Source organism: Cetorhinus maximus, chromosome 9 (assembly GCF_964194155.1).
Source record: "Cetorhinus maximus chromosome 9, sCetMax3.hap1.1, whole genome shotgun sequence".
Taxonomy (NCBI): domain Eukaryota; kingdom Metazoa; phylum Chordata; class Chondrichthyes; order Lamniformes; family Cetorhinidae; genus Cetorhinus; species Cetorhinus maximus.
Window position 1 is genome coordinate 106,757,287 of NC_135887.1, and position 14,747 is coordinate 106,772,033.

At 41.0% G+C, this 14,747-nt stretch overlaps 1 protein-coding gene across 5 annotated transcripts in view; it reads right to left on the reverse strand.

Annotated features, from left to right (window-relative positions):
* The window catches only part of sox6 (SRY-box transcription factor 6), a 710,993-nt gene that overhangs the window by 431,167 nt on the left and 265,079 nt on the right, over positions 1-14,747 (reverse strand). For all 5 annotated transcript variants that reach the window (XM_078549279.1, XM_078549274.1, XM_078549275.1 and 2 more), the window contains one exon: positions 3,333-3,579. In XM_078549279.1, coding sequence (XP_078405405.1) covers positions 3,333-3,575 — 243 coding nt within the window. In that variant the 5' untranslated portion in view covers positions 3,576-3,579. The remainder of the gene's footprint in view (positions 1-3,332; positions 3,580-14,747) is intronic.

Consider the following 14,747-nt stretch of genomic DNA (forward strand, 5'->3'; position numbering starts at 1 on the left):
CTATTCAAATTGCCTTTAGGAGGTAAAGCTGGAGTAAGATGATGTGATCTGCTGTGCTACTTGCAGAGTTGTTATTGATGTTTCAGGGACAACATGAGCCTGGATTTTTATCCTCGAGGCGGGTAGCGGGAGTCGGGAAAATTCCCAGCTTGGCACACCCATCTCGGGAAAAAATGTCCACAAGGATATGATTTTCATTGTGGGGAGGCGGGTCAGGCCAGCTGACCTGGGAAAAAGTTCGGAAGCAGCCACATGGGCTGCCATGTGCGGAGGCGGGCTGTTAAAAGGCCCGCCTTGGTGCTGTGTGACTTCATCCCGGTTAAAATAAAAAGAGAAAGGCCGTCCAGCCCTCACCCCTCATACCCACTCACCCCCACACACTTCCCATACCCTATCCATGCCACTCCATGCTTCCCACCCACCCCCATGGTCCGTCATGCCCCAAACCAAGTTATGCCCCTCCACCCATGGCCCTTCATGCCCCCATATCAAAATGTGGCATTTCCATGCCCGTTGACTTACCAATAAACACTATAGTGACAATAGGATGTGTTAAAAAAACTTTAATGAAAAGTCACTCATTCATAACCTTTTACTGTTAAAACAAAGTCCTTTTCAACAGGGCAATAAAAGTGTCAATCATCCAGACTCTTAAAAGTTTCAATAGTTGAAACTGCAAGCACTTGAAATCTCTTAACCTTGTGTAAATAAACATTGTGCAATGACAGCAGAGATCAGAGAGCAAGAGCTGTCAGGCAACCAATGTTTTCTCAGGTTTGGGTGTTTTAGTACTCAAATGGATGCCTGGGCGTTCAGCCAAGGATAAATAATGAGACTTGGCTGAGAGCCCAGGCATCCATTACTCTGTTGAAACACCTCATGAGGTCCCTTCATGCAGACTATGGTTCATGACACCCCTGAGGTTCTATAATCCACAACTCATTGAAAACCTGGCCCAAATCGATGAAAATTGTGGAGGGCTAGGATATGCCTATCCCCACATTACAGCTGGTCAGCTTGGGAGTGCAGGGCGTGGACATTTGACCTGAACCAGCTTGCACCCTTAAGAGGCACTCCCGAAAATCAGAAACCCCGGAAAGGGGGTTGTGAATCCCGGAATCGTGACCTGGCCACCATTTTTAAAGGACTCCCAAGTCATCCAGACTCAGTGAAAATCCAGCCCATGGTCACAAGGTGGGGGGGATGTTTACGGCTAAATCTGTAATGCTTTTCTGAATTGAACTTCTTAAGTGTTAATTATATGATGAAGCTTATTTTTAGGGGAGTGCTGTAGGATGAGTGAGATACTGTCATGGTCCCTACATGACACTGAAACCTTTTCAATAATACCCATTGGATGTTCTTGTAAGTGAACCAATCAGAAATGACACCATGGAGATGTTTCTGGAATTTCATTGGTTCCTGGTGACATGGTTAAGCGATCTGACAGGTTCCAGGTTCTAGACAATTGATTTGCTGAACTGGCAGGCTGAAGGTAGCAGTGATTTCTGGGATGCAAAACCATCTGATATGTGATTGGCAAAACATAAAGAACTCTGGAACATTCTGACATTACAGTGCTACGTTTAAAATGCAACAGACATTTTATCATTATTTTAGTAAAAAGAATTGTACCAAGTTCACTATAGATTCAGATTCAGAGTCAGAGAAGCTAAATCATTAGGTGGGGAAAGCTTAATTTATGAGTGAAGTAATAAAATACATAAAACTAACTGCATTACTCACTTTTAAATGAATTTGCTTACTGCGGTATTAAGGAGACAGTCAGTAAATATCAGAAAATCTAAGGTTTGCCTTCTTCTAAAGAGTAGGGTTACGCACTTTAAACTTTGGTAATTTAGGTTTGTCTAATGTCTATGGAAAGCTATAATTTACTTTAAGAAACAACTTCTGGATAACTGTCTGAGCAAAAACTGTCACACTCAGTCTTAATGTTTTTTTTTAATATGCAAATAAAATCTCAGCATCATGGTCAGAATTGATCATCAAAGTGCTCTGTGCCTCGTGCTGTGTGAAGAAGTCTGTATGGATACAATGAATGTGAAGTATTCCTATCCCTCATTCCCTGTCTTGATTCAGCAATTAAAGGTAATCAAGGCCTCAGAAGCAAATATAGAGGGGAGAGAAGAAATGGAAGATCCATCGCCTATCAGCCTAGCAACTGGGAAGTTTTCTGTTCCCTAAACTATTCCTGGTCTTTGACGTTACATTTTATGAAGAGCTAAGTTCTAGAGATCCGAAATCAAAATCTCCTGGGTATTCATCACCAATAACTCATTCAAATGCATCGTCTGAATAAAGGTAGGGGTCCTTCATCAGATTATACTGAAAATTTCATACCAGTTCCAATTTTTATTCCTCATTTATTTGGCAGTTTATGAATAAAATGTATCTTTAATTGTGTACAAACACACTTCAAAAATTAAACTTCTTTCAGTGTTTCCCAATAGTTCAGGGGGTAAATTCATCACCTAGTGTAGAACAGAAGCATACAGACTAAGGTGACCATAGATTCAATCACTGTTCTCTATTGCCACAGCAGTAAGAACACAATCTCAATACCATGGACTAAAATTGGGGAACCAACATCCATGGTTCCTTTACAAGAGCAAAATACTGCCAGCTGTATTTTGTTCTTATTCTGCTTGCTAAGATGTGTGTTTTGTGTATGTGGTGTGTGTGTATGGTGTGATTTTGTGGTGTGTGTGTATGTGTTTTTTTGTGTGCATGCGTGCGTGTGTTTGTGTGTATGTACATGCACAGGTGCGTGTTTGTGTGTGCACGTGTGTTTGTGCGTGTGTATGATCTTGAGCAATAATAAGATTGGTTTTATGTTCCGCTATGGTCAAAACACCTGTTTGGTTCAGGTATGAACAGGTCCACAGAGGGTAATGTGAGATTTCAAAAGAGGAGGGTAGAAAAATGGGGAGAAACTTTTTCTAGGCTTCAGAGAATCCATTTTGACAACACAGAAGGGTGAATTTTGGCTTTTAGTGATGGGCAGAAAGCAAGTGGCAATGGTTTGTGGCCCATTTTATGACATTGCCCAATACTTGTTCTATAAGTATTGCATATGAAAATTGGGCTGGGACAATCTACTATCACCTACTGTCCATTAGTAGCAAAAATGAAAATTCAACCCAGAGGCAGCTGTCCCACGGAACATGGCATAATATCCATTTGGCTGATAGGATACATGATTGAACATACAGATGATTAGGTGGAAAGTCAGAGCCTGGGAAACACAAAGATATAACCTTAGTAGATGAAAAGGATGTTTAAATGAAGGACAGTTTGGGCTGTGTCCTTACCGCTCTGTGCTGGGTGGTAGCCATGTTTTCCCAATCACTGTCCGGTTGGAGGTTGCCGACAACAGGTGGTAGCTCCTCAGAGTGAGGTTTGTTGATTACTAACGTATGCAGGGGCAGATGTGAGGCTGTGTGCTGGTCATTGAGCTCCTCCCTTTCCCTCTCCCGTACCAATCGTTCCTGGACCATTGCTTCCTCTCCATCAGCAGAAGGAGCATACGGAGAGGTGGCTTGCTTGGAAGACATGTTGCTGTTGAACATAAAGAAGGAGGACACAGATTCAGTGCTAACAATAAGAGTACTTTAATATTTTCAGAAAATAATTTTGAAGTTTTCAAAATGCACATATTTACTAATATACATAATATGTGAGTACAGAGTTATTATTTCTAAGGTAGGAAGCATGATCAGTTCTGGGATTCTCACAAAACTGGGGGCATGAGGGGAATTTTGAAGCTTCCCACCTGGCTGAAACAGAATTGTAACACTGCAAAAGTGTTGGGAAATCGCTCTTTCTGGCTGACATTATAGACGTCCCAATCAAGCCTTTGGCCTAGCTTTGGATAGCAGAAGCACCAGCCCGAATCAGGCAGTAGGTCCTTTGGATTGTCCTAAAATTTAGATTACTGCCATATCAGGGCCATACTAGGCAGGGTGTGCTCCAAGCAATTTGGAAGCCTTTCTCAATAATCATACCTTACTTCTATTACATTGGCAATGCCCTGATCCCAGACAAACTACATCAGCATTAGCTGCCAGTCCAGTTGAAGAGGAGCCCAGTCGGTAAGGTTTCATTGATTTATTGAGGAAATGCTCCTGCGTGCTGCCCAAAATCAACCTGGTCCACAACCACACAACTGGCTCTTTTCCTATCGCCATCCTGAGAAAAGAAACAACCCCCCCTTCCCCCAACCCCAATCTCCAATCTATCTTCTTCCAGTCAGAAGCCAGCAAGTATCCCTGGGAGGTATGTTTTCAGGCCATAGCCTGCTGGCTCTATGCCAATGAACCCAAGGCCTCAAAATAAACCAGGTCTCCCGTCAGGACCACTGGGCATCTGGCCAGCCAGTGAAACTGGGAGTAGGTGAAGGGTGTGATTCAAAGCAACATATTGGATGGGATGAAAAACAGAAAATGGTGTAAAAACTCAGCAGGTCTGACAGCATCTGTGGAGAGAAAAACAGAGTTGACATTTTGAGTCCGTATGACCCTTCTTCAGAGGGGTCTTGGATGGGACGTTTGGTTGGTCAATGTCAAGCAAAAAGAACGGGTCAAGTCTCCCCAGTCACTTTTACACATTGGCTAGTCTCTGTCTCAATCATCCATTGACCATGACCAGGAAGCAGTCACCCACCGAATCCTCAGCTCAGACACTAGGCAGGGAGGAGGTGGGGTGGGTGAGGGGGCGGGGGGTGGGGAGACAAGAGTGAATATTAAATATCGTAAACTCCAACATTTTATAATTGGAAGATGAAGATGATTGAAAGCCTAACGGTAAACCTTAATTCTTTCTCCCATGGTTTTTCCAGCAAAAGCATCAACCACAGTTGAAAGAGCAGGGTGGTGATCTGCTTCCAGAAGTTCACCAGTACCTTTTAGAACCAGGCCTTAGAATTGCATCAAAGCAATTGGGGATCAGGCTTCCAGTTTATTTTATTCCCTGCCTGTTTGAAAGACCCGCCCTCCTACCCTGCAGCAGCATTCCTGAAAACGGGAGTACAACACGGTGGAGCACGTGTCACCTACCACTCCGTGACTGTCTCATTCGTTTTCTAGAAAATTTGAGACAGTTGAATGTGGATAAGGTGAAGAAATGTAAAACTCAACATAAAAGACAATTTTTAACATGCCAATGGCTCTGTATGGAAGTAAGCATGGCAATTGTAACTTTCTGATGAAAAGTCATCAACCTGAAATACTAACTCTTTCTCTCTCCACAGATGCTGCTTGACCTGCTGAGTATTTCCAGTATTTCCTGTTTTTGGTTATAATTGCAACTTAGATCTCAGTACAAAAAACCTAAAGCAGCCAATAAAGCACACTGGAGAGTCATTTCTCTTTTAAAAGCATATGACAGGACCACACTGCCTCTGAATCATACTTACAAAGCACTCACTGCCTTGTGTGCACTTAAAGAACAAGATATTTCAAAAAATACTGGCCAAAACAATCCCTGTTTTTAGACTAACCTATGAGGAAACCAAATTAGTACTAAGTCAACTGACTTTTCAATTCAATTAAGCCTTTCCTAAAGCAGTTTCTTCCCAAGTTTTTTCATGCAAATATATGGTGTAATTGTGCATTTCTCACATTTTAGCCATTTTATCCCAAGTAGAAGCAGTAGATGAATTACAGAAAGGTGTCAAAGTAGGAAGTCAATTGGGGAAGGTGGTGAAATTTTCAGAAGACAAAGCCCTAGTGGCTAGCACAGCAGGAGACCTACAGATGCTAATGGATAGATTGAATGAAGTGATAAAAGCTTATGGAATTGAAATTCATCTAAAAAAGACAAAATGTTAAAAAGATGGGAAGAAATAATGGTGGGAAAGCAGAGGGCAAGATAAATAGAACAGATATCACAATTTGATTACCTAGGAAGCAGCTAGAATAGCAATGTTAAAGAATGCGTTCTCCAAACATAAAGGCTGGGATTTTCCAGCCTTGCCCGCAGCTGGGATTTTCCGGTGCTGCCAAAAACAAATGGACTTTTGGTTGGCTCCACAAATTTCCCATTCCCGCCCACTACGGGTCCTGGCCAGAAAATCCCAGCCAAATAACTGATGAGCATAGGAATGAGTAGAGATCTTAAGAAAAGAATTATCAAGACTGTGATACGTAGTGTCTTGTAAAGGGCTGAAATGTGAATCTCGAGAAAAGCTAACATCCAATGTCTAGAAAGTGTGAAACGAGATTCTGGACAAGGATGGGCTGGATCAGTTAGAGAGAACAAAAGAGCAATAAGGAAGTTCTCAGGATGGTGGAGCAAATATTGTTAGTGAAAAGTCATCAAAAAAAGGCAACAAGGTTGGACTGGCCATAATCTAAGGCATGAGAACTTGCTGAAAGAGGTGATTGAAGAAAAATTAGAGGGTTGTAGTCCAAGAGGGAGAAGGAGAATGATGATATTAGGCAACTCCAATTGAAAATTGGAGGCTCATATGAGCAAATGTAAATTGAAGGAGGTAGACTTCAAGGCGTGGAGAAAAGAACAGAGAACCCATCCTTGGGCAGCTCACTACTACAACCCAAGTAGTAAAAAAGGGAATTATCTGGAGCCTGAAATTTCCAAGCACCCCATCCCACATCTCTAAATTTTGCTCACCGGTAATAATTAATCCCTAACTAACCCCTGGATTTACAGTAATTAAACTTTGTGGACTCTCAACACAATTCCACTTTATGCAGTAGAATACAATGTACGTTACAGGTTCTAATTCTCTGGCTGTAATGAAACAATTTATCATCCAAATTACTCTATGCAAAACAATTCAAATCTGCTCATTCTATCTGTTTCGATAAACATATCATTGAAGAAGCAACGGGTAATTTTATTTATTCATTCATGTGATGTGAGCTTCGCTGGCAAGGCCAGCATTTGATATCCATCCCTAATTAGCCTTGAACCACTGCAATCGATATGGTGTAGATACACCCGCAGTGCTGATAGGGAGGAGTTCCAGGCTTTTGACCCAGTGGCAGTAAAGGAATGGCGATGTGGTTCCAAGTCAAGATGTTGTGCGAATTAAGAGGGAAACTTGCACCCTGCACCTGCTGCTCTTGTCTTTCTCAATTGTTAAGGTTGTGCGTTTGGAAGGTGCTGTCAAAGGAGCTTAGCAAGTTGCTGCAATGCAACTTCTGGATGGCATACATGGCATCATTGGTGGAGAATGTAAATGTTTAATGTGCTAACCAAATGGGCTGCTTTATTCTGGATGGTGTTGAGCTTCTTGAATGCTGTTGGAGCTGCATTCATCTACTCCACTTGCAGGCAAGTGGAGAATATTCCATCACACTCCTGACTTGTGGACATGCTTTGGGGAGTCAGAGGGTGAATTACTCACCACAGAATTCCCAGCCTCTGACTGTTCTTGTAGTCTCAGTATTTATATGGCTGGTCTGGTTAAGTTTTGAGTCAATGGTAACCCCAGCAAGTTGATGGTGGGTGTTTCGTCGATGGTAATGCCATTCAATATCAAGAGCAGATGCTTAGATTCTCTCTTGTTGGAGATAGTCATTGCCTGGCACTTGTGTGGCATCAGTGTTACTCGTCACTTATCATCCCAAGTCTGAATGTTATCCTGGTCTTGCTGCATTTGGACATGGACTGCTTTAGTATCTGAGGAGTTGTGACTGGTATTGAACACTGTGTAATCAACAGTGAACATCCTAACCATGCTGGAGGGAAAGTCACTGCTTAAGCAGCTAAAGATGGTTCAGCCTAGAATATTATCCTGAGGAAGTCCTGTCACAATGACCTGGAGCTGAGATGGTTGGTCTCTAACAACCACAGCCATCTTTCTTTGTGCTAGGCATGACTCCAACCAGTGGATAATTTTCCCCCTGATTCCCATTGACTCAATTTGGCTTCTTGATGTCACACTTGGCCAAATTCTGCCTTGATGTCACTTCCCCTCTGGAATTCAGCTATCTCCCCGGATTTGGACCAAGGCAGTAATGAGGTGTGGAGTGAATGGCCCTAGCTGAATCCAAACTGAGCATTGAGGAACAGGCTATTGCTAAGTGTCACTTGATAGCATTATCTTCCACAACTTCCATCACTTTGCTGATGATTGACTAGTGACTGGATTGGATTTGTCCTTTTTATGGACAGGACATACCTGGGCCATTTTCCACATTGTCAACTAGAAGCCCATGTTGAGGCTCTATTGGAACAGCTTGGCTAGTGGCACAGCTATTTTTGGAGCACAAGTCTTACATCTGGTATGTATTCAGGGCCCATAGCCTTTGCTGTATCCAGTGCCCTCAGATGACTAATGATTTTAACAAACCGGGTAACGTAGCACTGGAGTCGGGAGTGTATCAATTTGAACTTGAAGCATTCCCCATGCAGAAAACGGTTCAAGGCTTATCGGTATTAAAGAAAAGCATAAGGAAAATTTTAGACTCACTGTGCTTATAGGAACAAGCCTTGTTTCTGCAAAGGGAGGAGCACTAACATTTCCTTTATTTAGTCATTTTTCACAAGTTGGCTCTAGGGTTAATAGTTATTCTGTTAAGGCTCATGCATGTATTGTTCCCCCAACCCTCCATAAATGTTATCATATGCAGGAAAATTTCAAATTTTTGTAGACTTATAATCATACTATTTCTGTTCTCATTCCACTGTGGTAACTCAATATGGTAAGATGGGACTCTCTACCCTCCAACCATCCCTGATAGATTTTCAGGGGTGGAGTATAGAGACATATTCACATCAGCAGGAGTCTTAACGTGAACCCATACTTTCAGTAGTGTTCAAAAGCCACACAAACCAGAAGATCTCCCACTTCCTGATCTCAAATGTGGCAGTGATTGGGACACTATAACAGGCCTTTAAGGACCTCTGATTCAAGAGAAGAATGAAAAATCAGTGAAGCTTCCTGTTTCTTATTGCTATTCTGTGACCCTCAATGGAAACTGTCTGTGTGTGGGCATCTGGTGAGTAAAGGATTGAATATGTCTACAATGGTCTCATAGTAAATGTGGACAAGCCCACATATGAAGAATGGCAATTTGGGCGAGGTGCTTGAGCACTTTTCATCCCTGTGGAACCCAGCATGAGTCAATGCCTTCAGAAGAGAAAATTGGAGGGGAAAAAGAACTATAGTTAAAAAATGAACATTAAGAGTATGCGAGCCAACATAATCTGTCACTCATCAGGGTGAGGGTTAATTCACTACTAGAGAATGGAACTTATTACGTTTTTCATCTGGCAACACTTTGATTCTGGCAGCAATACTAGTCATCCCTAAATTAGTGAAAAACTTACAAAGAGAGTTGAGAATTGAGGATCCCACAGAATCTGCCAGCTCCACAGTGAAAGCCACTCCAAAGAGCTTGGGTGTGCGCAGCATGTGCACATTCCACAAGGGATCGAAGTGCCCTTGCACAGCATTACAGTCAAATACTGACAAACTGATGAAAAACCCATCCTACATCCACCACACCATTTAGTAGCTGTGAGAATGGGCAGACAAAGTGCTTGCCTACATCTATTAACAGTTAGCCAGGCACTAAGAGATGCATTGTCTGGCTTAAGGTGATTCACCATAAAATTCCTTTTCCTTCTTCTCTATGAGAAAGGACCTAGACTTTGAACTATAGATTGTCTGGCTCATCAATTAGTAAATGCGTCACCTGGTAAAACGGGCACCTGCCTCCCTGGCTATCCCAAACACGTTTTCACCTGTATGATACAGACAGGAGCAGCCCCTGGTTCAATCACTGAGTCAGCTCATCTCAGTCAAGGCAATAGCAGGAATTGACCTCAATGAACCCTTATTAGGGAAAGGAAAAATAAATTGTCAGACTTCCTACTCCTTTTCTATTTTTAGTGACAGCTTTTGGATGATATGTAAATGTCAAATGAGGACTCACTCAGGCATGACTTTCTACCATAGTGCAAATACAATCTAGACACACATTAGGAATGGCTGCTTAGACAAAATTCTGAAGACCTGTAAGCATCTGCAAAACTTTAGGCAGCATAAGTCAAAACAGGATAGAAGAACAACTAAGGGTGGGGGGTAGGGAGAATCTTACTATGTAATGCAATGGACAATGCTCCATTAATAACCTATCACACTAGAGTGCCATCATGTCACCAATGGAGATCAGTTCCTCACAATATAGTCACAATCTCAAAAGGACTGTTGGAAACTGAAAATCACTGGGTGCAGTTAACTAGATTTTTAACCGAATAGAAAAAAATGAAAGAGTCCTGTCGACAATGATATATCAGCACACAGTCTTCAACCTTTGGAATCAGGCTCTGCGAACTTGTGGACCAGTTAGTTCTGTACTGTTGTGCGCAGGGCAAATACTGTGGTCTGTGATGGAAAGTCATATTCCAGAGGGCTGTTTGATGTTAGTGATATAATCACCAGGGATTATATGACTCCCTCAAAATGCTAGAAAACAGTAGGGTGCACCAGCAAAGTGAAAACCAGAGACTCAATCACTTAAAGCTCTAATGGGGAAAGGCTGGATTTGATTACGAGTTATAATACACACACTGTTACATTGCCCTCTTCTTAGTGAAAAACATAACCTTGTACATTCTGACATATGTGCATACATGCATAAAAATTACCCTATATCTGTTCACCCTTACATGGTTCTGGAATTGTAGTCAACTTACAGACTCAATTAACAAGAATTTTAAGCAAGGAGGCTTTTAAGGTCTGTATTAGCCTACAATAGACTACAGAAGAATGAATTACTACAGCAGACATGGACCAAATGTGTGTGTGTGTGTGTGTGAAAGAGAGAGAAAGAAAGGAACAAAAAAGAGAGGAGAAAGAGAGAGAGAGAGAAAGAGACTGCCTCAAATTGACTCTGAATCACACACAGCTTTGTAAATCAGTCCTGAGCTACAAATACTATATCCCAGAGCTCTGAGCTCTAAGAAAATGTTCTTCATCATTCAACCCGACTGATATTGACCAACAGTGTGCTGCAAGTTACAAAAGTTGCTATTCATCTAAATGGGAAACTGTAAAACTAATTTAAATAACTCCACCCATTCCTTCATTCATTTCTTTGAGTCTTGAAACTGATCCAAAAAGTTTCTAATGCCGAGATTGAAATGTTTAGCTTGATCCAGCTTAGTTTCTATGTAAATCAGAAAAAGCACAACAATTTAAGTTATTTATTGGACTTAATTTTACTTGGGATTAAGAATGATAACTATTTTTTGGCTCCCTGTTCTAATGTTTGGTTTCATATGTTTCTGCCCTCTTCTCCTGAATGAGCTGACTCTTGCAGAGCTTGAGTTCTGTTATCTCACCCATATATGTCAGTTAGTGTTGGCAGGCTATTTGACTATGTGGGCATCACTGATAAGCCTAATTTTGACCTTCCCCAAGTCTACACACATGTTCCTCCAGATATAATCACTGAATTGCATTTAGTAACAGGATATATTGATGATTTTTATTTTAATAAGCCCTTTGGTACTAACACCATTATTCTGGAAAACTAGCAAATGCTGACATGACCTCAAAATGTTTAACAACTCAAAGGCAGCCTGATTTTTGTCCTAGGGCATGTAGCTACATTGAAGGTAAAAACAGACATGTTTACAATAATAACCTAGCATTCCACTAAATCAAACATTTCACGTCTCCTGAATGTGCTCATATTGAAGGCTGTAGTAAAAATTGCAGGGACTTTCCTTCATTTCTTACATAGGAGCTGTTGACTATTTTGACTATATGTTGGTACTGTCTGTTGCTAAATGGATTGTTAACTTCCTTAGGTAGTTTGCACCGTAACATGAAGCCATTCATCTCCTCACACCAATTTATGCTGATATTGTTCAAACCTGACACCCAGTTAAAGCTAGTATTCTCCCTCTCTCCCCTCACTTCACAGTGAAATTCTTGTCCTCTTGTTCCTTCCTCCAGTTCATTATATCATACGAACATACGAACAAGGAGCAGGAGTTGGCCATTCAGCCCCTCAAGCCTGCTCCGCCATTTAATAAGATCATGGCTGATCTGATAGTAATCTCAAATCTGCATTTCACCTACCCCCAATAACCTACCACCCCCTTGCTTATTAAGAATTTATCGACCTCTACCTTAAAAATATTCAAAGACTTTGCCTCTACCGCCTTTTCAGGAAGCGAGCTCCAAAGACTCATGACCCTCAGAAAAAAATTTCGCCTCATCTCCATTTTAAATGAGCGACCCCTTATTTTTAAACAGTGACCCCCTAGTTCTAGATTCTCCCACAAGAGGAAGCATCCTCTCCACATCCACCCTGTCAAGACCCCTCAGGATCTTATATGTTTCAATCAAATTGCCTCTTACTCTTCTAGACTCCAGCGGATACAAGCCTAGCTTGTCCAACCTTTCCTCATAAGACAACCCATCCATTCCAGGTATTAGTCTGGTAAACCTTCTCTGAACTGCTTCAATGCATCTACATCCTTCCTTAAATAAGGAGACCAATACTGTACATAGTACTCCAGATGTGGTCTCACTAGTGCCCTGTACAACTGAAGCATAACCTCGCTACTTTTGTATTCAATTCCCCCTACAATAAATGATAATATTCTATTAGTCTTCCTAATTACTTGCTGTACCTGCATACTAGCCTTTTGTGATTCATCCACTTATCTTTTCTTTGCAACCTCATGCTGCCATTTGTTTTCCACCCCTCTCCTCTCAGAGTACCTGGTACAGCATGTAATAGTTCTCAATCCCCAAGAGTAGGTTCTGAGAATATCGTTGAGAGGAGAGGAACAAGGAGTGACACCAAGGGGAGAGCCAGGAACACTGTGATGAGGGGGAACTTGGAGAAATATTGAAGGGAGGAACCAAGAGTGCCAGTAATGGGGAAAACGGTGCTGAGGGGAGGAGTTGCTTTTGTTTTCAGATGCAGAGAAGCAGACACTGATTGTTCATGACAAGTACTGATTGATGGCATTTATATAAGGTCAATTGTCGCATCTGTGCCTGATTTGTGCGGCTCAATACTACACTGGATAGTACATTAACCAATTGAACTATCACAGTAGCAGCAGACTCAAGTTTTCTTAACAGTTTAATAATCTTTTCAGATGGTTTGGCATGTTATTTGTCACAATACACAGTGCTACATTTGTCCAGAATGGACAGAAATTGTGTCCTCAGACCAATTTGATTTGACCTGGATGCAATTAAGATAGTAACAAATTGACCCAAATCTCATCAAGATGCATTAGAAAACATTTTCAAAAGCCCTTCCTTGTTTTTCACTTCAATCTTGCCAGGTGCACACTCTCAGTGGGTTTCACTTCAAGTGCTGGGACTGATTGAATCACAATATCCACTGTGCACAGGAACTCTGCCAGGTCCCAGTTGGGGTTGTATTACTTTGCTGAAGAGCTGACACCTTGTCTAGTCTACCTGACCTCTTCCATTACACATAATGCTTCTGAGACAAATTCCTCACTCAAGCATACAAAGGATCAACAGTTTGCTCTTCAAACTAAAGGATGTTAGTTTGGGTTGGGGTATCAGATGTACCGTGAAAGACTTTTTAAAAATTATCACAGCTAATGAAAACAAGAGAACCTAAAGAAAGAGGATGAGAATGAGAAAGAATGGAATGGGAAAAAAGGCAGAGAAATTTTTTTAAAAGCACAGAAAAAGGATTGAAAAAGGACCAAGGGAATAAGAAGTGAGGGAGCTTTGAGTAAGAAAGAGGATGAGTAGAAGAGAGAAAAGGAATAAGAGAAAGAAGGGAATTAGGTAGATGGAGAGGAATGAAGAAAACAGCAAAAGCAACTACAGAAATAAGAACAGAGGTTCTTCTCTTTGATTGCTTGCCGCAGAGTAAATTTACTTTGTGCTGTATTCTGTAAAACGCACAAATCAGTTAGCCTTAGGTAATCATACCAGCATTTTTCAAATTAGCAAAATCATTAACTTCCTCGTATGGTTTCTTCAAGCAAATACATCCTGATTAAAACGCTCATAAAGCAGTGTATAACTGTTAAAGACAAAATTTACAAATCTGTCACATGTTTTCATGAATATTTCAGTGAATGAAGTGCTTGAAATATCAGGTGCAAGATAAAATAATTAAGCTAATCCCAATTTAAATAGGAGTTTTATGAAGCAGTCCATGTTTCAAAGAGGATTTAACAGCTATTGATACAATTCTCAATTTATGGAGGCAGTGCAGTGATTCTGTCTTCCAGGGGAAAAAATTAATATAAGATAGGCTAAAAACTTAATATGAGGTTCACTAATCTAATTATGGACTTTTAAAATAGATATATTTTTGAAAAATACATAACTATTGAAAAATTGCTGCTGAAGAATACTGGCAGTAATTTGAACCTAAATAATATGACTTATTTGTAATGAGCAAATACTCCAATCAATTGTCTTTCATATTTAATACTAAAAATTTACAATTTCATGTTTCTAGATGGTGAAGAATACACAGTGGAGAGTGGATGATTAGCAGTGAGTTATGGAGCAGTAACTTCAATTCAGCAGTTCCAATGTGTCATTAGCTACAAGACTGAAGATGAGAAGCATCACACCTCTATGCGACAACCTCAATAGCGTGCCTTTGATTGGATTCATACACTTACATGACCTTCTACTGCTGATCAACTTCACTCTCTGTACAATAGGTGATTGAATGGCTATAAGGAAAGACCAGTGGAGTGGAACTAATGGGATAGCTCTTTCAAAG